This window comes from Carcharhinus amblyrhynchos, chromosome 2 (assembly GCF_965287045.1).
Source record: "Carcharhinus amblyrhynchos chromosome 2, sCarAmb.v2.hapA, whole genome shotgun sequence".
NCBI classification, from domain to species: Eukaryota; Metazoa; Chordata; class Chondrichthyes; order Carcharhiniformes; family Carcharhinidae; genus Carcharhinus; species Carcharhinus amblyrhynchos.
In genome coordinates, this window is record NC_137325.1 from 33,549,655 (window position 1) to 33,572,337 (window position 22,683).

General features: G+C 42.3%; 1 protein-coding gene across 2 annotated transcripts in view; it reads right to left on the reverse strand.

The window, feature by feature from the left end:
* carmil1 (capping protein regulator and myosin 1 linker 1) overlaps positions 1–22,683 on the reverse strand; it is a 395,677-nt gene that overhangs the window by 117,962 nt on the left and 255,032 nt on the right. For both annotated transcript variants that reach the window (XM_080204317.1, XM_080204310.1), the window contains exons 21-22: positions 13,547–13,719; positions 13,068–13,136 (exon numbers count right to left, since the gene is read on the reverse strand). In XM_080204317.1, coding sequence (XP_080060443.1) covers positions 13,068–13,136; positions 13,547–13,719 — 242 coding nt within the window. The remainder of the gene's footprint in view (positions 1–13,067; positions 13,137–13,546; positions 13,720–22,683) is intronic.

Below are 22,683 nucleotides of genomic sequence, written 5' to 3' on the forward strand. Positions count from 1 at the left end.
ATTATTACTGTGAAAGACGTGATAGGTTCTTGGAACCAAAATGCCTGTTTATCTGCATTCTATGCAATTATTTCAACTGTCTTTGGTCGATGATTGACAAAGAAAGGTAACTTGCATCTATATAGTAGTAACTTTCACAACCTCTGAACTTTCCAAAGCCTATTATAGTCAACTGAAGTGTGTAGTCACTGTCATAATACAGGCAGTCAGTTCACACACAGTAAGCTTCAAGAATCAGCCAAATGAAGACGACAGAGATAATCTGTTTTTTCTGATGTTCATTGAAGCATAAATATTGGCCCAGACAATAAGGAGAATTTGCTGCTCCTCTGTGGGATTGTTTACATCCTCCTGAGAGAGCAGATGGGGCCTCTGTTTACTCATCCAAAAGACAGCACCTCTGACAGTGCAATAGTACTCTTCTTTTTAGGCAGTTCCTTAGGATAGAGGATGACTTGCTTCCATTCTTGTTCAATGGGTTCCAAAATGGCTGCTAAGTCCAGTGTGTGACTTTGCCTCATGCCCCGGCAGGTGATGCTTGACAGGTTTGGTCAATTGGATTTTCTGAGGTTCGTGCGGTCGTTTTGAAGCCTTGTCTTGGCTTCTTCACATTTCTGAAGTCTGTCAGTGTGTTATGGGCCTTTCCAAATAAGTCTTCACTATTTTAGGTGGGCACAAGCCTCCCATGAATTGGCAGGTACGTCTGACCTCTTCAGGGACACTTTAAGGACATCTCTAAAGTTCTCCATTATTTTCCTGGGAGTTTCCTGCCATGACCAAATTCCAGGTACAACAGTTGCTTCGGGAGTCTGGTTTCAGGCATATCAATTAAATGTCCTGCCCAGTAGAACTGGTTTTCAGTGATTAACGCCTTGATGCGAGACAAATTGGCTTGGAAGAGGATGCTGCTTGTAAACTTTCTTTCTTGCCACTGGATTTGGAGAACATGAGAAGTCACTGTTGACGGTACTTCTCCAGTACTTAGAGGTGCCTTCTGTAGATTGCTCAAGTCTTCAAATCATGTAGGAGAACAGGATCACTGCTTCCAGGTAAACCATACTCTTAGTCTTGAGTGAGAGATCCTGGTCCTCAAATATTATTTTTCTCAGTCAGCTGAAGGCTGAGCTGGCACAATTTAGGCAATGATGAATTGCATGTCCATGTCACTTGACAGGAGGCTCTCAAGATATGGAAACTGGTCCACATTTTCCAGGAACTTGCCATTGATCTTAATCAACAGGTGATGATGTTTTACAATGGGAACTGGTTGGTGGAAGATCTTGGTTCTCCAGATGTTTAGCAAAGGGCCCATTTTCTCATCCATTCGGAGGAGGAGTTAAAAATGAACTGCAGCTCAGTTTCTGGGTGAATGCACATGCACAGGCATATTCTGCATGTTGAGTGATGTTTGCTTTGGATTGAAGGCAGCATAGATTCAACAGTTTCTTTCTGTTCAGCAAAGTATCCTCAAAGGTGTGGTAATTTGCTGGAGGTGAGGGGTAATATTCATAAAATCATACAGTACATAAGAGACCCTTTGGCCCACTGAGTCCGCACCAACACATTAGAAACACCTGAACTCCTACCTAATCCCATCTGCCAGCACTAGGCCCATAGCCCAGCATGTTATGATGATCCAAGTGCTCGTTCAGATACCTTTTAAAGGATGTGAGGCAACCTGCCTCTACCGCTGGTCCAAGCAGCGCATTTCAGATCGTCACCGCCCTTTGGATAAAAAAGTTTTTCCTCACATCCACCTTAAACCTCCTGCCCCTCACCTTGAACCTATGTCCCCTTAAATCTGACGCTTCAACTAAGAGGAATAACTGCTCCTTATCCATGTATTTCATAATCTTGAATGCCTTAATCAGATCGCCTTCTCAGTCTTCTCTAATCCATCGAAAACAACACAAGCCTATCCAACTTCTCTTCATAGTTTAAGCGTTCCATCCCAGACAGCATCCTGGTAAATCTCCTCTGCACCCCCTCCAGTGCAATCACATCTTTCCGATAATGCGGCGACCAGAACTGTACAAAGTACTCTAGCTGTGGTCTAACCAAAGTTGTATACAACTCCAACATGACTTCCTACTTTTGTAACCTATGCCTCGATTGATAAAGGCAAGTGTCCCATATACCTTCTTCACCATCTTACTAACATGCCCTTCCGCTTTCAGAGGTTTGTGGATAAACACGCCAAGGTCATTTTGTTCCACCGAACTTCCTAGCATCCTACCATTCATTGAGTACTTTCTTGTCAAATTACTCCTTCCAAAGTGTATCACCTCACACTTTTTAGGGTTAAGTTCCATCTGCCTTTTATCTGTCCATTTCTGTCATTCCCTTTATATTTTCTTGTCGCCCAAGACATTCCGCCTCACTGTTAATCATCCGTCCAATCTTTGTGACATCTGCTAATTTACTAATCCTACCCACCACATAGTCATTTATATAAATGTTGAATAAAAGGGGGCCCAACATAGATCCCTGTGGTATGCAGCTGGACATTGGCTTCCTTCTGTCATCACTCTCTGGATCCTATATCCCATGTGAATTTATCTTCTTTGCAAGTCTCCCAAGTGGGGCCTTTTCAACAGCATGGCTGAAATTCATATAAACTACATCAGCACTACCATCATCAACACCTCCTGGTCACCTCCTCAAAAAATTCAATCAAATTTGGTAGGTGTGACATCCCTCTGATGAAGCTATGCTGACTATTCCCGATCAAGATGGAGATAGATGCGCTCCTTCAGAAGTTTCTCTAATACTTTCTGTACCACTGATGTGAGACTTACTGGTCTGTAGCTCCCTGGTTTATCTCTACAATACTTCTTAAATAGTGGGACCACATTAGCTGTTCTCGAATTGTCTGGCATCAACCCCATGGCCAGAGATGGGCTGAAAACTTAGGTCAGACCCCTTGCAATCTCATCGCTCGCCTGCCATAGCAACCCAGGGCATAATTCACTTGAACCTGGAGACTTTGGAGATTTATCCACTTTTAAGGCTGCCAACACCTCCAATACCAGCAAGTAAGGCAGAGAAGAGAGTTGGTGCAATGACAGTGTCTTCTTTGACTCCAATTTTCACTGAGATGTGGTTTACATTGGTTGCATTGATGAAGATCTTGGCATACAAATCACTGTAGAGTAGGTAGAGGACAATTTCTGACAGCAGCCAAATTTGAGGAGGATACTCCATAACCTTTGTGGCTGATGGCGTCAAAGGTACCCGTGAGGTCAAAAAATATACACAGCTGCTGCCATTCCCTGCATTTCTTTTCAATTTGCCTCAGAGCCTCAGGAACTGGAGCTGGAACTGGATGAACTCAGGATCATTCGGGAAGCAGAGACAGTTACACATAAAAGCTACAGGGAGATAGTTACTCCTAGAAATGAAGATACTAGTGTGACTGTTAGAAGGGGTAAGAGGGTGATTTAGCGATTTGGATCAGAAATTGGCTGGCTGTAAGAAGACAGAGGGTGGTGGTTGATAGGAAATGTTCATCCTGGAGTTCAGTTACTAGTGGTGTACTGCAAGGATCTGTTTTGGGGCCACTGCTGTTTGTCATTTTTATAAATGACCTGGATGAGGGTGTAGAAGGATGGGTTAGTAAATTTGCGGATGACACTAAAGGCGGTAGACAGTGCGGAAGGACGTTGCAGGTTACAGAGGGACATAAATAAGCTGCAGAGCTGGGCTGAGAAGTGACAAATGGAGTTTAATGCGGTGAGATGGTTCACTTTGGAAGGAGTAATAGGAATACAGAGTACTGGGCTAATGGTAAGATACTTGGGACGGATGAGCAGAGATCTCGGTGTCCATGTGCAGAGATTCCTGAAAGTTGACACCCAGGTTCGTAGGGTTGTCAAGAAAGCGTACGGTGTGTTAGCTTTTATTGGTAGAGGAATTGAGTTTTGGAGCCATGAGGTCATATTGCAACTGTACAAAACGCTGGTGCAGCCACACTTGGAGTATTGTGTACAGTTCTGGTCGCCGTATTATAGGAAGGATGTGGAAGCATTGGAAAGGGTGCAGAGGAGATTTACCAGGATGTTGCCTGGTATGGTGGGAAGGTCTTATGAGGAAAGGCTGAGGGACTTGAGGCTGTTTTCGTTAGATAGAAGGTTAACAGGTGACTTAATAGAGGTATACAAAATGGTCAGAGGATTAAAAAGGGTGGACAGTGAGAGCCTTTTTCCTCGGATGGTAATGGCTAGCACGAGGGGACATAGCTTTAAATTGAGGGGTGATAGATATAGGACAGATGTCAGAGATCATTCTTTACTCAGAGAGTAGTAACAGCATGGAATGTCCTGTCTGCAACAGTAGTGGACTTGCCAACATTAAGGGCATTTAAATGTTCATTGGATAAACTTATGGATGATATTGGAATTGTGTAGGTTAGATGGGCTTTAGATTGGTTTCACAGGTTGGCGCAACATCGAGGGCCGAAGGGCCTGTACTGTGTTGTAATGTTTTATACTGGAACGGTAACCTAGAATGATGTGCTCAAATCTCTGGGTAGAGACTCGAATGCACAATATTCTGACTTCGAGGTGACAGTGCGACCAACTGAGCCACATCTGACAACTCCAACTTCAAAATCCTTCTGCCAGAGATTTAATTTCTGGCAGAAAGTTTAAAGTTATTGGAAGAGCTGCCTTTTATAATGTTCATGTACAAAATGGCATGTGGATGATCTGCTGAGAGATATTTCATCCCAAAGTTTGATTGCATATCAGGTTCCAAGAAATACTTTAGATAAGTATTATTGCAGAAATATTGTTTTAACATTGTTGACCTATCATCCAGCACATAAAGGTTAATGACATTATTAATGGGTTTCCTAATTAGCCTCATGTGAAAAGGTGTAAAAATATCCACCAACAGAAAATGCTGGAAAATCTCAGCAGGTTCCAGAGCATCCATGGGGAGAGAATAGAGCCAATGTTTTGAATCCAGATGTCCCTTCATCAATTCTGGCATAAATTAACACTCCAAAACTCATGCAATATTAAGTTCCTTTCCACCAATGGGTTAAAAAGAAAGCGCCAAGCATTTATATCTTAGAGGTGGAAGGTACCAACTTACACAACAACAGTAAATAAATTGACCTTAATTATAGCAAATGTTTAGCTCTCATACTGGAGAATCCCAAACAGCTTTTAGAAGGAAACTTTTTTCTAATTATTCTTGGAATGTGAGCATTGCTAGCAGTGCCAGCAATTTTGATGTGTGGCAATATCATTCAAAGTCAGGATGGCTAGTGATGGGAGAACTTGCATGTGGCAACGTTCCCTTGTGTCTGCTGGACAAAACAGGAGGAGAAGGGCTGTCACACTGCCAGCTCCCATTGCATTATTGGAAGTGATGTTGAAGTAAGCGAAGGCCTAGTCACTCTCCACCACATTTAAGCATAAACTAGTAACCTAGTTGATAATGAAAAGTACACAGCATATGTATGGGAGCTTTGCTCTTGTTCCATTAGAGACCTCCATATTTTAATTCTAGCTAATCAAATTATGCACAAGGAAGCTGAGGACCCTGATGGCATCAGCTAAACATGTTGACTGCCCTCCAAGAACTAGCATAGGGATTCTGTCAAGTCATGCTAATTAGGTCTGCAGGGGCTGCACGGTGGCACAGTGGTTAGCTTCTCAGCGCCATGGACCTAGGTTCAATTTTGGCCTCGTGTCAGAGTCTACGTGAAGTTTGCACGTTCTCCCAGTGTCTGTGTGAATTTCCTCCAGGTGCTCCAGTTTCCTCCCACATCTTTCCTCCTGAAAGATGTGCTGGCTAGTCCCAACAAGGTGTATGTTGCTGGAGGGTGCAGATGAACGCAATGATGGGTATTCTCATTTACTTTCCCATGGCCCTCATATAAGGTGCTATGGGTTCTGGGCTGGCTGAACATCTCCCCCAGCCTGTCCTTGCTGGTGGCTGTGATAGAGGGGGGAAAGATAATCAATGGTTGGCTCGAGTCATCCAAATTAAATAGCAATCAGTGGATGGGCAGACTGCTGAATGGATCCTCATTGGCTTATTGGGTGTCAATTTCACCAGTGGTACAGGAATGGTTCCAGTCCTTGCCAAGCAGCTCTGCCACCTGCCCCTCAAAAGGTGGGGAGTGGCCTGAGTTCTGGCACCCACTTCCTGTCTGGGATATTTTCTTCTTGTGGGAAGTCTTGTCCTGTGCAAAGATAGATGGCCAGACTGTGAGCAGGATTGATGCAAGAGCAGATGAACTGTATGCCTGCCTGTGGTGTGTGCAGAGTGGATCAATGTAAGGACTGAGGATGTGACTTGTGCAAGATGTGACAATAGATGAAGATGTCAAAATTGTGCAAGTGAGAATCAGTGTTGATGCCCCTTGTGCTGGTGGTCTGAGAGATCCCAATGAACTGGCTTCTTAGAGTGAGAATTGAGGGTGAGGAGCTTCACTATCCCAGTGAAGCAGATGCAATTATTCATCTTTGTAGCACTGGAGGGGGAGGGGGCCTCTTCTGAGCTCTGCATGTGCTGGCCTCCCTGGCAACTTGCTGCCAAGCCTAGGTGATGAGGTTGGTGGACCTCTGGCTCCCAACAAGGATGTAAGAGACGCCCTGCCAATTCAAGCCCATTCTCCATGACATACAACAAGCTGCTTGCTTCTGCATACGTTTTGAGATGAAGAGCAGATGGTATGGCTCGGCAACCTGATCCACCAGCCAGGGGAGCCGCGCTGACTTTCCCACTCACCATCGCACTTCATCTCCACGGAAAGTGTCATCCTGAACGTCAATTCTATTTGTACTCAATTCAGTTAAGTTCAGACTCCTGTTCTCTGCCTGCATAGCTTGTATCCATGTAAAGTGGCCTTCGGTTCTTTCAGGATACTAATCTTGAGAATTGTTTCACATTGCAGTTTCCCTGATAAGTTGCTCAAGAATTTTGCTGATTAGGTTCTCATTTGTAAAGTGATCAGCAGCTTCAATTCCAAATTAAATAAAAAGTGCTAATTTTAATATGAATTTCAAGCACATTTTACTCAATGTGATTTTATTACAAAACAATCTCACTCATGGCATTCAAACAATGATGACCACAGCAGAAGGACAATCATTTTATGCTTTTGGAGGTTGGGACTAATGTTACTGGTATCAGTAGTTTAGCATCTATGTGGCAGCAGCAGTAAACCTGCCACGGTTGGCTGTCTAATTCAGAGTATGACTCGGCAGAAGCTACAGTTAAGGCAATGCTGGGATGCAGGATGGTGGAATATCAATGATCACGGTGGCACAGTGGTTAGCTCTGCTGCCTCACAGCATCAGGGACCCAGGTTTGATTTTGACTTTGGGTGACTGTGTTTGTACATTCTCCTGTGTCTGCATACGTTTTTGGAGAGTCAATGCAGACGTGGTGGGTTGAACGGCCTCCTCCTGCACTGGAGGGGTTCTATGGATTTCATGACTCAATAATTAACCAACTGCATTCTTTGAGTCACAGTGGCAGGTGTAAAGGTGGCAAGAGAAGGGTAAATAAATGTGCTTGACAGTAGGCACAAAATGAGGTAGTTGTTACACCAGTCACAGACAATACACTTGAGCCTTCCAAACATTAGACAGCAATCATCTAGGGACAAGATTCTAGTTATACATGTCATTCATCTCTTGTCTGCACAACTTTACTTCCTATTGTCACAATTTTGATCCCCAAGGAAAACTGGTAATTGATTGCACAGCCGTTGTAAGCTTTTCTTCTCATTTTGACTTCAGAAAACAAATTAAACTGGAAATAATGTTTTTCTGTAACTATATTAAAAAAGGTTGAAATTTTAAGCAAGCTACTTCTAATTATCTCACCTAATTATCATGTCATGGATTTAGCAAATGGAGGGGATAATGGCAGCTATACACACAACTTCCCAAGTAACTGTGGGAAACATGGTTGCCAGAATATCCATCTGTAGCAGTATTCTTCAATTATCATCGCAACACTGCTGTATCCTGGGTCCTATTGGCTGAACGTTCTCCAAGGAAGCCTTCATGACACATGACAGCGCAGAGTCGCTGAGCAGAGACTGAGAGCCAAGTTCCGCACGTGGAGACAGCCTCAACCGGGATTTTGGGTCCATGTCACACTATCTGTAACCCTCACGACTTGCCTGGACTTGCAAAATCTCACTAACTGTCCTGTTTAGAGACAATGCACATCTCTAACCTATGCTTAATGCTCTCTCCATTCACATTGTCTGTACCTTTAAGACTTGCATTCCAATCATTATTTTGTAAATTGAGTTTGTGTCTTTACGTGCCCTGTTTGTGAATAGAACTCCCACTCACCTGACAAAGGAGCAGTAAAGGCTCCGAAAGCTAGTGGCTTTTGCTACCAAATAAAGCTGTTGGACTTTAACCTGGTGTTGAGAGACTTTTTACTGTGTTTACCCCAGTTCAACACCAGCATCTCCACATTATTGCAACAGACACAGAATTTGTTTTCTTTGGAAAGACACACTTTATTGCTGTTTGCATAGAATTGTCTATACATTCTTCAAGTTACTTGATACCTGGTTATCTATTCATTGCCAATTTTGCGATGTCAACTTTATGAACCACTGACTAAAAATCTAATTTCATGTGTATGTTAGACCTTCTTTGCTCCTCATGTATTTCAATGTTTATCTATTTTGATCCAACATGTAACATCACCACCTACATAGCTTAGTCTTCCTGTGTCCATTCAATTCTTTTTGGATGCTGCCCCAGCCTTGAGCTCATTCCTCCCAAGCCACCTCTTTTTTTCTTTTCCTGTTTTATTTTTTAACCTCTGTCTACTATCATGCCTCCTTCTTTTCCTTTGCCCTTGGGTGATCATCTTTCACGTACTCCCAATTCTTCACTAATTCTCATTTTTCCTCAAGAGAGTCGACTCGCTCTTCAACAATCCTACAGCTTCTCTCTGTGCCTCTCCTGGTATCATCAGAAAGGCCCACCAATTGCTCACTGCTGCCTTGTAACAAACAATAACCTCAACTACTTCATCCGATTCTCTCCCCACCATGTGTGATCTATGCAGATGCTGCACAAATGCACCAACAGTCTTAGTGGAAGAGTGATAATGACACCTTGCTGCCAGGCTATAACTTGTACAACTTGCCCTGTTTAAAATGTTGCAACAACAGTGTTCATAGAACCTCTACAGTGCAGAAAGAGGGCATTCAGCCCACTGAGTCTGCATCGACTCTCTGATAGAGTATCTTACACAGGCCCTCTCGCCTGCCCTCTTCCCGTAATCCCACACATTTACCACGGCTCATCCATCTAATCTACACATTACAGGACACTAAGGGGTAATTTTTACCATGGCCAATCCGCCTAACCAGCACATCTTTGGAGTGTGGGAGTAAACTAGCACACCTAGAGGAAACCCATGGAGACACGGGGAGAATATTCAAACTCCATGCAGACGGTGACCAAAGTCCAGAATTGAACCCAGGTCCCTAGCGCTGTGAGACAGCAGTGCTAATCACTGTGCCACCATGTGGCCATAATCTCTAAAATGCATCTTGACCTGTCTCCCTGCTCCTCTGGCAACTTCTCCTCCTTTGCCATCCCATCTGTTCAATCATTCACCACTTTCATTTAAAATCCTTGTTCTATATTGCCCATCCTAATGTCACTCATGTTTCCCACTGAGGCATTGGCTGGAATTTTACCGTCTTGCCCACCACAGGAATCGCAATGGGCGAGGGGCGGAATTTGAAAAGGTCTGTTGATCTCGAGTGGGATTTTACGATTTTGGGGCAAGTGAGGCCATAAAATCCCATCTATCATCTCTACTTTCATCATTCAGCATCTGCACACAGCAACTTTTCTTCAGTGACAGCAACCTGTATCTCAACTCTTCTTCACTCTCCTCTGAATTTGATGTCCTTCTTCAGTGTTTCCCTTCACGTAAACTCTCCGACCGCTATCTACAACCATCCTTCAATCTTATCATCTCACATTGCTTCACTACCCCTATCACAGCAATTACTGAGAAGGTAATCTCTAATCATTTTGTTTTATTGCATTCAACCCACACGCCACTTCTTTCTTTGTCTATCCATTGAAAAATCCCCCTCCCCGACCCCCCAAGATGCTAAACACTGCAATTTCAAATTTACCTCTCCTGGTAAATTTACCTCTCCTGGACAATTGGCCATCAATCCAGCATGCTGCCTTGGCAGCTATTAATTCACTGAATCACACCCACTTCACTACTTCCCCATTTTCAATTGTCCTTTCCTCTGCAAAGTCCTGCCGCTTCATAAACTCCTGACCATCTTTTTCAAAATTATGTTTGAATCCCTTTAATTAATTTTCTGGCCTGGAAAACTGAACTACTTTTTTAGAGTCATAAATGACATAGGAGAAGCTCTCTTTTCTCTTTCTTTTCAACCTGCCTGCAGCTTATGATATAGTTGACCACACCATCCTTCTCAAAGGCCATTCCTCCATGATCCAGGTGGGTGGAATTGCCCTAGTTTGGCTCCATTCTCTCAGCATCTGCCAAACCACAACAGAAATGACCAAACACTTGTAGACCTGTGGCAACAGCCAGAAGGGCGGCAGTGGTTAGTACTGCTGCTTTACAGCTCCAGGAACCTGGGTTCAATTCTGGCCTCGAGTGACTTGTCTGTGTGGCGTTTACATGTTGTCCCCATGTCTGCATGGGTGCTCCTGCTTCCACCCACAGATCAAAGATGTGGGGTTAGGTGGACAGCCATGGTAAAATGCCCCTTAGTGTCAGGTGGATTAGCAGGGAAAATACGTGGGGTTATGGGGATGGGGTCTGGACGGGATTGTTGTTGGTGTAGGCTTGATGGGCTAAATGGCCTCCTTCTGCACTGTAGTGATTCTAAAATCAAACAGCAACTAGCCTGCAAGAAGTAGATGATTTCTTCAATTAGTGCTAACTATCTTCCTTCTACTGAATGCATTTGGCTTAAGAGATGGTGTTAGTTGGAGCACTGAGTTCAAAATGGCATTGGTTGGAATCAAATCAAAGTTGCACACAGATTGACATCATAACTGCCTTGCTTTGCATACTTCCAGAGGACATTCGTTGCACGTGTATTAACGTGGCATCAATATGGCATCTGGAGTGATTCTTACCATAAACGTATGCACTATGTAAAGGTACGCATAGCACCAGAAAAAAACTGTGAACAATTTTATTTTCTTACCCTTACTATTTAGTTACAGCAGATAATAATAATTTAGTCCTTTAACTGCCTGGATAAGTGAAAAATATTCAATATGAGCACTTTATTTTTTTTTATTTTTAGTTATATCCAAACAATGTTAATGAATTCTGTTCTTTTCCCAATCAACTGCTACACCATGAATAATGTAATGCCAGCTTCACTGTAACATTAAATCTCCTCCCCCATCATATTACAATAATATTATTAATCTTGTGAATTATCCAATTATAAAAGGAAATGGCTGAATTAAAAGCAAAGCACAGTGATAAATACTTTTAATCTTCTGTACTAGGATAGGTTCCACACAGTTAACCTCAAGAATAAGTCACCACAAATTGGATGCGCTATCAAAATGAGCTACTCACAATGCGAGTATAAATTACAACGATGGCTGCTGAAATAAGGAGTGACTGAAAACTCCCACTGCCATATTCCTTTAGTATTTTAAGGCCAGTCTAGATTACATGCTCCAGTTTCTAGAGTGCAACTTAATCCAGAACTTTCTGACTCAAATTGAGATTATCACTGAATCGTCTGACTAAGCAGTGGAACGCATAAGATCCTTACAGGAATGAAGGTTAGGCATTCCTGTTGCCAAGATTATCTTCCGTTCTACGAGCTTAAAGCCTGTCCTGAGTTTGCAGTAGGCTTCCTATTCTGACGATTAAAAAAAAGATAATAAAACTAGAATTCACAAACTCCTGTTATTGGAATGGTTTATGACACTTAGTTTAAGCACTGAGCAGAGTTCAAAGAACAAATGTAACTGCAACTAAACTGACCGACTGACGTCAACTGTGTTTACATAATATTTAAGTTGTCCAGCAGTAAGTTTTTCCAACAATTAATTTTTCTTAATTATTAATTAATATTAATTATACTTAATATTTGGCAGATTTGCAATCATTGCGCAATTATCAAATTGGATCCAAATTTATTAAATGCTGTTTTTTAAATCCAAATGGTTGCAATGATGACCTCTGTGATGATACAATGTTACTTTAACAGAAATTAGGACTACCTCGGAGACTGGCAAATTCACTGTTGAGCAGATAAGTGCAAAATAATTCATCTGTTGGCATGAAATGGGTCCAACCAAGATTAAACAGATATGCCTGTGTCAATCTTGCAACAGCGGAACAACTTAAATACATATGTTTAATTCAATCACCCTCAGGATTTGGGCATCACTGGGAAGGCTGGAATCTATTGCCCACTCCTTGCCATTCTTGAGAAGGTGACAGTGAACCATCTTCTTGAACTGCTGCAGTTCACACAGCTACAGTACGCACTTTTAAGTGCGATTTCCAGAGCTTGTCTTTGTCATAGCCAATGTTGAGGTCAAAGTTGAGTGGTCTGTCCAACATTATTCTTGTCAGACTTCTTTGTGGCAGTTTGATACAGCTAAATGGCTCGCTAGGCCATTTCAGAAAACAGTTATGAGTCAATCACACTGTTGTGAGTATGGGGTCATATGTAGGCCAGTTTGTGCAAGATCTCCTCCTCTAAGAAGCACTCATGCACCAATATTTATTTTTACAAAAATACCACAACTCCGCTGTTGTCATGATGTGATATGAGATTATTTCAAATTGCTTTTTTTAAACTGAATTCAAATTCACAAACTGCTATGGCACAATTTGAATTCATGCCTCTATTATTAGTCCAGACCACTGGATTATCAGTCTAGTAAGATAACCACCAAATTACTGTACCTAGTAGTATCCTTAACATCTATAGTAGCTTTTACATAATGGTTTGAAATACCACTTCAAGGAAATTAGATATTATAAATTTACATCTTAAAAGGAAATAATCTGGCTGTGTTACCTACTTTTCCAAAGCCACAGCAATATCCTGAAAGCCCTGCGCTGTTATGTTATTCTTGTCCCAAATTACCGTCCTGTGGAAAGAGATCAGCCACTTTTTAATAAGTCGCTTACAATAATTAATGTATAAAACCACGCTCCAGAGAAACAGTATACAAACAGAAAAGTTTTAGTCGGTATAAACTGATCTTCCATGGTATTGTTCAAACAATCTACAACTCGGTTGCAATGATTAGCTACAACCAGCCTTGTCCCTTCAAGTGTAGCCTGAGAACATTGCCTGAACAAGTTCAAAGTACAATCAAAGGACAATTATTGTTGTCAGAATGCTCACTGGATAGGTTGCTACTATCTTTCCCTTGTTATCACAACATCCCTCCAGGTTATTCAGAGAATAAACAAGCAACATAGCTTTCTCGTAAAACAAGATATATCCATATAATAAAGATCAGTCTGAATAATATTTACTGAAGCTTAATTGTACCTGAGCTTCGTGTTGATTTGTAGGGCCTTCCCCAACATCTTAGCACCAATGTCTCCCATCCCATTCCCACTGATGTCCACTTTAGTCAAAGAAGAATTGCTTCCCAAAGCATTAATTATTATCGTTAATTCAGTCTTCAGCTTTGAATCTGCTAGTGATAATGATTCGAGTGGCTACAAAGAATAAAAGGAAATCTGTTAATTGGAAAACATATCAAGAAAGAATTTTCTTAAAAACTGTATACATTAGAAATATTTTCTGATCATTCTTACCAATAATAAACACCATGTAAAGATTACTCACCAAAGCAGAAAGAAAATGCATACAAGGATTAAGTCTGACATACATACAATTGTAAATTCAGTCTAATTAGTTCCCATTCAGATTTCTTGCCCTGCTCACATCTGCACTATTTAGCACAGTGTTATAACTTGAAATAATTATCTCTGTGTACACAATCAGATAATTTAATAACATGACAATAACTGATTTCTATTTGAACATTGACCAAATATTCTGTTTTCTCTTTTAGAGAGGGAGCGTTTTCTCTTCAAACTGGCCGCAATCTGCAGTTTTTTGCATGGGCAAAAAAGCTACGCTGAAGCTTCATTCGATAATACTCGAATCAGCCACCGAGAGATAAACACACTTGACTACTGTTAACCAATCATCCATGCCACCTATTGCTTCTGCTTAAAGTCATATTTATAGGTCCAAAGATGTGTAGAATAAGTTGAGGGGGACCAGGAGAGTAAATGTGTGGAGTTACAGGTATAGGACAGTACCTGGCTGGGATTATTGTTGGTGCAGGTTTGATGGGCCAAATGGCTTCCTTCTGCACTGTAGATTCTATAAGATATTTCAGTGGCTTCAGTAAGATCATGGCTGCATGGTGGCACAGTGCTTAGCACTGCTGCCTTACAGTGCCAGGGATCTGGGATCGACTCCTGGTTTGGGTCACTGAGTGTGAGAAATTTGCATGTTCTCCATGCGTCTGCCTCCGGGTGCTCCTATTTCCTCCCACAGTCAAAGGATGTACGGATTAGGTGGAATGGCCATGCTAAATTGACCCTTAATGTCAGGGGGACTATGTAGGGTAAATGCATGGGATTATGGGGATAGGGCCTGGATGGGATTGTATTCAAAGCAGACTCGATGGACCAAATGGCCTCCTTCTGCACTGTAGGAGGCAATAATTCTATGATCAAGAACTTTTATGGGCCATTAGTGATACAAACCCACATGTTGCTCTTGAGTGGCGAAACATTTTAATATATTATGCCACAATGATCTCTGGGCTTAAGGATATAAAATGAACACTTGGCAAATATTCTAACAACTCTCTCTGAAAGAACATTTATGCTTCTGTCCAGGAGAATTCAGCCTGCGGCATAAGGAAATTGCTGAAGTGTTACATGCATGCATACCACATGACTTATGGTTGATTTGTCAATAACCATGTCACTGTGGAGAACTATTAATGTCACAAATGTGAATTAATATCAGCTGGAACCACTGTTAACTTTGAAGGTTTCAAAAGTGCTTTAAAGAGCTTTGTAATTTCTCGAAATTATTCTCACAATCAACATATCAATCATTTTGATTCCTTCCTGCACTGGGATTTCAATGCTGATTCTGCTTATTTTTAGTGGGTTGATTTAAAGAGATTATATTGCAGCAAACATCTCCAGTTAATGGTTCAAGTAAATGTTCTTTTTCCAAGCAGTATCTAGTGCATGCTCAATTGTTTTCACAGCACAATGCTTTGCTAACTAAAACTCCCTACAGCAAATTCAATTTGCAGAAGGCCATTAAAGCCCATAACTTCCAGGTTCCCAAGCATTGCGTTTGGAGGCATCCATATGATGCACTGATAAACACCTATCGGAAGGTCCTATGTAAGGGTTTACCTGGTAATTGCCCCCAAGTGCTAACTTCCTCTGGATAACTGTGCTGAGCTAGGAACCATCCGACGGAAGCGGTTTAAATCGCTAACTTCAGATGGTGCTGCCAGTTTTGTGCTGAAAGTTACTCTGAAAGGGTTAGAAGGGGAAAAAAACAATTTTGACTCCAGCATAACTAAACACCCAGACCCAGCCACGCATGGGACACCCACGCACACAATCCTGAAACCCCCCCCGTCACGCCCAGTGGACTCACCACAGAACTCCCATTATATATTTAGGTGGTTGCAGTTGCTTTAAGAGCTGATCACATGATTTGATGGGGATGGCATCTGGGTGTTGCAAAAGCAGCTGTTTTACTCTGTTTTCTGCGCAGGAAAGAGCTTGCACAATAAATCTTGTAAGTTTGAATCTACGTGTGCAAACCACATCTTTCTTTTTGTTAAAACCCACAACTCCTAAAATATAATTAGGACAATACACCCCAAACCCTTTATATTTTGCACATTATATTTAATCTGCCATGTTTTTGCCCATTCATTCAACTTGTTTATATCCTTCTGCAGCTGTGTGTCCTCTTCATTGCTCACTTTCCATCTAACTTTGTGATGTCACCAACCTTGGATACATTATACTCAGTCTCATCATCTAAGTCATTAACATTGATTGTAAATATCTGAGACCCAAGTTCTGATACCTGTTAGTTACAGACATTCTGGAAGTCCAAAAGCAACAAAGCCAGTATCTCTTCAGGTACTCTTCTTAAAAGGGAAAGGGAGCAAATGGTTTGGTCTGGAATGTACTGCGCGGAAGTGTGGTGGAGACAAGTTCAATCAAAGCATTCAAGAGGACATTAGATGATTTCTTGAATAGAAACAAAGTGTACCGGGAAAAGTATGAGAATGGCTCTGTCAAAATGCTCATTTGAAGAGCCAGTGCAGACATGATGGACCGAATGGCCTCCTTCTGCTTCGTAACCCATGTAGGGTCGTTAGGTCCAGGGAATTCATACCAGTTGGTCCCATTAATTTTTCCAGTACCATTGCTTTACTTATACAGATATCCTTACGAAAGGGTTAATAATCACACAAATTTAAAAATCATAAACTGCAAGCTGCTAAACTCAGTCACTCAGGAAAACCACAGGTCATGAGAAAAGCAGACCCAGATTAAGAGTCAAGGACTCTTAGTTACAAGGGTGGCTTCAGTCACACAGCATACAAACAAGAACTCCATTCGACTGTGCACAGCTGCAGTTTGTCAATGTCTGTTTTAATAAGAGACAATGGGATGGGGGATTTGATATACCAACAGTTGGAAAGATAACTTCATAATTGTGTAGAAAGAAATACATGCTTGGTGATATTGAAATTAGACAGATGCACACAAGTTGTAATTGGATAACTATATCCCTATGTTATACAATATGTAATCCCAATTGTTAATTGTGAGTGGATACAGATAACTTTTTTGCAAATATACATTTTTGACTGTGATGTGCTAATTTCTTGCACCTGTATCTCAACTATAATTGTTTGAATAGATCTTGAATCAGAACTTTTTCCTGGGATACCACTATTTGGAGCACTGGGAGTAGCTCATACTATAGTTCATAATAAAGGCCTTGCCTGAAATTCCAAGAGTCTTTGTCTGCTTTGAAGAGTGACCGAGTGAAGTACACTATAGCCGAATAGCTGTAATTTTTCTATCTAACACTTTAAGCTCCTCATTTGGTTCTCCATCATTTCTGAAATGTCTTTTGCCTTCTTTCATGAAGACATATATGTATTCGTTTAACGTCCGCCATTTTCTTATTCCCCAACATATTTTCATGTGTCCCTGCCGCTAATAGGCTCATGTTTTCTTTGCATATCTATACAAACAATTATAATTCATCTGTATTTGTTACTAGTCTAGTCTCATTTTCTTTGCTCTTTCCTCATCAATTGTTTGGTCCTCTTTTGCTGAATTCAAAAAGCCTCCCAAATATTCAGGTTACTACTCTTTTTGGAGACAATACACATCTCTTCTTTTGATCTAATTCTATTGTTTAATTCCATTTAGTAGCCTTGGTTGGGCTTTTACGTCTTAAAGAAATGTGTTGTATATGATGTGCCAATTTATCAAATGCTTGTCTGTCATCTTATCTATTACTGGAATTTCCCAATCATTTACCTTAGCCAACTCGCCCTCCTTATCTAAGCAGCTTACTTTCTTCAAATGCAGGGTCATCATCCGATATGATTTTGCCAGATTACTATAAACAGCTTGCATTCTAGAACTTTCAGAAAGTATTGAGCAATTTTCATAGTACTTTATACAGCAACAGACATAGGACACTAACAGAAAACAGGAAGGTAAAAGCATTACAAGGTTGCAAGAGAGGTGTAAGAAAAACAACTTCAAATAAGTCTCAACTTTAAGATTATTTGGATAAGAACCATGCCCAAACACAGGGTTATTACAGCCAAAAGAGCAGCTGTGATGCAGCAAGTAGTATGCAAGTAAACCACTGTTGGAGGAAAAAGAGACTCTAGCTAGGACCATTTAAACCCATTCTGGGTGCTATTGGGGGCAGGGATAGAAGGGAAACAGTGTTAAAGATAACTAATATCCCTTACCTTGCAGACTGGCTTGTGCTCTGCAATTAGGATAATTTGATAAAATATTGTGCCTGAATTCATTCTGAGAAATAAATGCAGCCTAATCAGATATTTAAATACAATGAACAAAAATGTGTTGATAGCTTGAATTAATCAGGATACTTTGCTAAATGCATTACAATATAAATTATAATGTATTCAATAGTAATAGTAATAGAATGAGATGAACATGTAATATAGCTGGGTGTGTAAAACTGGGGCAGAGGAAGTGATTTAGAATATGACAGAAAAAAGGGTAATTACATCATCAAGTGAGAACATGTTGATAACCACCTGCCTATGTGATCATGGATAAATATCAAAACCATGCAAAGAGTTCCTATAGTGCAGAAGAAGACCTTTCGAACCATCGAGTCTGAACTGACTCTCTGACAGAACATCTTACCCAGGATTCTCATCTTATCCAGGGGAAAAAAAGACCACCAATCCATTGCTAAGGTCATTCAAAGTTCAGAATGAATTACAACTTACTTCAAATTAGCTACGATATTGGAATACGTGTGCGTGCACGTGCATGTGCGTATATATTCATTGTTTTAAAAAAAACAAGATGTATAAGTTGCAACTCTAGACTGCTCTGGAGTCATCTTTATGATGTTATTACATGGCTGCTAAATGATTCTACCTGAGAGAAAACTTCACCCTATGGTGTGATCATTTACTCTTGGTGCCCATTGGTTCACATCAGATTGTTCATAAGAACATAAGAAATAGGAGCAGGAGTAGGCCAACTAGCCCTTCGAGCCTGCCCCGCCATTCAATAAGATCATGGCTGATCTGTCGTGGCTCAGTTCCACATTCCTGCCCTCTCCCCATAACTCTCAATCCCCTCTCTCATCAAAAACCCATCAACCCGCGTCTTAAAAATATTTAGCGAGGCAGCCTCCACCACTTCAACGGGCAGAGAATTCCAGAGATTCACCACCCTTTGACTGAAGAAGTTCCTCCTCAACTCCGTTCTAAACCGCACCCCCTTTATCTTGAGGCTGTGCCCCCTAGTCCTACTATCCTTTCTGAGTGGGAAGAGTCTCTCCACCTCTATCCTAGCCATCCCATTCATCATCTTATACGTCTCAATGAGATCTCCCCTCATTCTTCTAAACTTTAACGAGTACAAGCCTAATCTATTCAGCCTCTCCTCATAGCTCAACCCCCTCAACTCCGGCATCAGCCTAGTAAACCTCCTCTGCACTCCCTCCAAGGCCAAAATATCCTTGCGTAAGTACGGCACCCAAAACTGCACACAGTACTCCAGCTGCGGCCTCACCAATGCCCTATACAGCCGCAGCAAGACCTCCCTACTTTTATATTCAATCCCCCTCGCTATGAAGGCCAGCATCCCATTCGCCTTCCTGACCACCTGCTGCACCTGCAAGCTGGGTTTTTGCGACTCATGCACAAGGACCCCGAGGTCCCTCTGCACCGTCGCCTGCTGCAGTTTTTCTCCATGTAAGTAATAATCCTTCCTACCATTATTCCTACCAAAGTGGACCACCTCGCACTTGCCAACATTAAATTCCATTTGCCATTTCCTGGCCCATTCGCCCAGCCTATCTAGATCCTTCTGTAGACTCTCCCCACCCTCCGCACAATTTGCCTTTCCACCAATTTTGGCGTCATCAGCAAATTTCGACACACTACACTCGATTCCCTCCTCCAGATCATCTATATAAATGGTAAATAGCTGAGGCCCCAGCACCGACCCCTGGGGCACTCCACTAGTCACCATTCGCCAATCCGAATAGCACCCATTGACTCCCACTCTCTGCCTCCTATTTGACAACCAGTCCTCTATCCACGCTAACACCCTACCCCCAACTCCATGCCCCCTGACCTTCTGTAATAACCTCTTATGAGGTACCTTGTCAAACGCCTTCTGAAAATCCAGAAAGACCACATCCACCGGCTCTCCTCTATCCACCGCCCTATACACATCCTCATAGAACTCCAGTAAATTTGTCAGACACGACTTCCCTTTAAGGAAACCGTGCTGCGTCTGCTCTATCAAGCAGTTCCCCTCAAGATGCCTCACTATTTCCTCCTTGATGACGGATTCTTTCTCTTCTGCTGCGCTGAAATAAAGATGCTACAACAATGAATGAAGGGACACCACTCAACATTCGCCAGGCAGGAGTGTTCCCTTCCTCTCGGGGAACATTTCGGCAGTCATGGGCATTCAGCCTGATCTTTGGGTAAGCATTCCCCAAGGTGGCCTTCACGACATGTGACAATGCAGAATCACTGAGCAGAAACTGATAGCTAAATTCTGTACACATAAGAACAGCCTCAACCAAGATCTTGGGATCATGTCACACTATCTGTAACCCCTACAACTTGCCTCGTCTTGCAAAATTTCACTATCCTGGCTGGAGACAATTCACACATCTTTAACCTGCGCTTTACCCTCTCTCACTCACATTGCCTGCACCTGTAAAAACTTGATTACCTGTTAAGACTTGCATTCCAACTATTATCTTGTAACTGAGTTTGTGTCTATATATGCCCTGCACTCACCTGATGAAGGAACGGTACTCAGAAAGCTCATGCTAACAAATAAAACTGCTGGACTTTAACCTGGCATTGTGAGACTGCATACTGTGCTGAAATAAAGAAACAGGCACCAAATACACAACATCCCTCTCCCTTCAATTTTCTTATGCAACCTTCAAAATCAATTTACTTAACCCACATTCTAACTAACCATTATACATATAAGTTAGACATTTGTAAATCAATGTAGCAATTGTTCCATGGGATCTTGAGATTTGCATTTAACAGTTCTAGAAAGCTTCAACAGTGCGCAGTTTCAAATAGTTTTGCATGGAAATTCTTCCATGCAGGTTTGCTGCTTTCCTGAGTTCTGCCCTAGACTGTGCACTGACCAAGGACTATACATTTTATTCTGCCAACGATATCACTTTCCAATTCACTGTTGATCGTTTTCTCTGTCAAGTAAATTACCCTACAAAGCATGTATGTACTGTCATAAGAACATAAGAAATAGGAGCAGGAGTAGGCCATCTAGCCCTTCGAGCCTGCCCCGCCATTCAATAAGATCATGGCTGATCTGTCGTGGCTCAGTTCCACATTCCCACCCTCTCCCCATAACCCTTAATCCCCTCTCTTATCAAAAACCCATCAACCCGCGTCTTAAAAATATTTAGCGAGGTAGCCTCCACCACTTCAACGGGCAGAGAATTCCAGAGATTCACCACCCTTTGACTGAAGAAGTTCCTCCTCAACTCTGTTCTAAACCGCCCCCCTTTATCTTGAGGCTGTGCCCCCTAGTCCTACTATCCTTTCTGAGTGGGAAGAGTCTCTCCACCTCTATCCTATCCATCCCATTCATCATCTTATACGTCTCAATGAGATCTCCCCTCATTCTTCTAAACTCTAACGAGTACAAGCCTAGTTTATTCAGCCTCTCCTCATAGCTCAACCCCCTCAACTCCGGCATCAGCCTAGTAAACCTCCTCTGCACTTCCTCCAAGGCCAAAATATCCTTGTGTAAGTACGGCGCCCAAAACTGCACACAGTACTCCAGCTGCGGCCTCACCAATGCCCTATACAGCCGCAGCAAGACCTCCCTACTTTTATATTCAATCCCCCTCGCTATGAAGGCCAGCATCCCATTTGCCTTCCTGACCACCTGCTGCACCTGCAAGCTGGGTTTTTGCGACTCATGCACAAGGACCCCGAGGTCCCTCTGCACCGTCGCCTGCTGCAGTTTTTCTCCATGTAAGTGATAATCCTTCCTACCATTATTCCTACCAAAGTGGACCACCTCGCACTTGCCAACATTAAATTCCATTTGCCATTTCCTGGCCCATTTGCCCAGCCTATCCAGATCCTTCTGCAGACTCTCCACACCCTCTGCACAATTTGCCTTTCCTCCAATCTTGGTGTCATCAGCAAATTTCGACACCCTACACTCAGTTCCCTCCTCCAGATCATCTATATAAATGGTGAACAGCTGAGGCCCCAGCACCGACCCCTGAGGCACTCCACTAGTCACCATCCGCCAATCCGAATAGCACCCATTAACCCCCACTCTCTGTTTCCTATTTGACAACCAATCCTCTATCCACGCTAACACTCTACCCCCAACTCCCTGTCCCCTGACCTTCTGCAATAACCTCCTGTGAGGTACCTTGTCAAACACCTTCTGAAAATCCAGAAAGACCACATCCACCGGCTCTCCTCTATCCACCGCCCTAGACACATCTTCATAGAACTCCAGGAAATTTGTTAGACACGACTTCCCTTTAACGAAACTGTGCTGCGTCTGCTCTATCAAGCAATTCCTCTCAAGATGCCTTGCTATTTCCTCCTTAATGACGGATTCTAACATTTTACCTACAACAGACGTTAAACTAACCGGCCTATAATTCCCTGCCTTTTGCCTGCCACCCTTCTTAAACAATGGCGTAACATTAGCCGTTTTCCAATCTTCCGGCACTTCCCCGGAATCCAGCGACGTTTGGAAAATAACCACCAAGGCATCCACTATCACCTCCGCCATTTCTTTCAGAACCCTCGGATGCATTCCATCCGGTCCTGGCGACTTGTC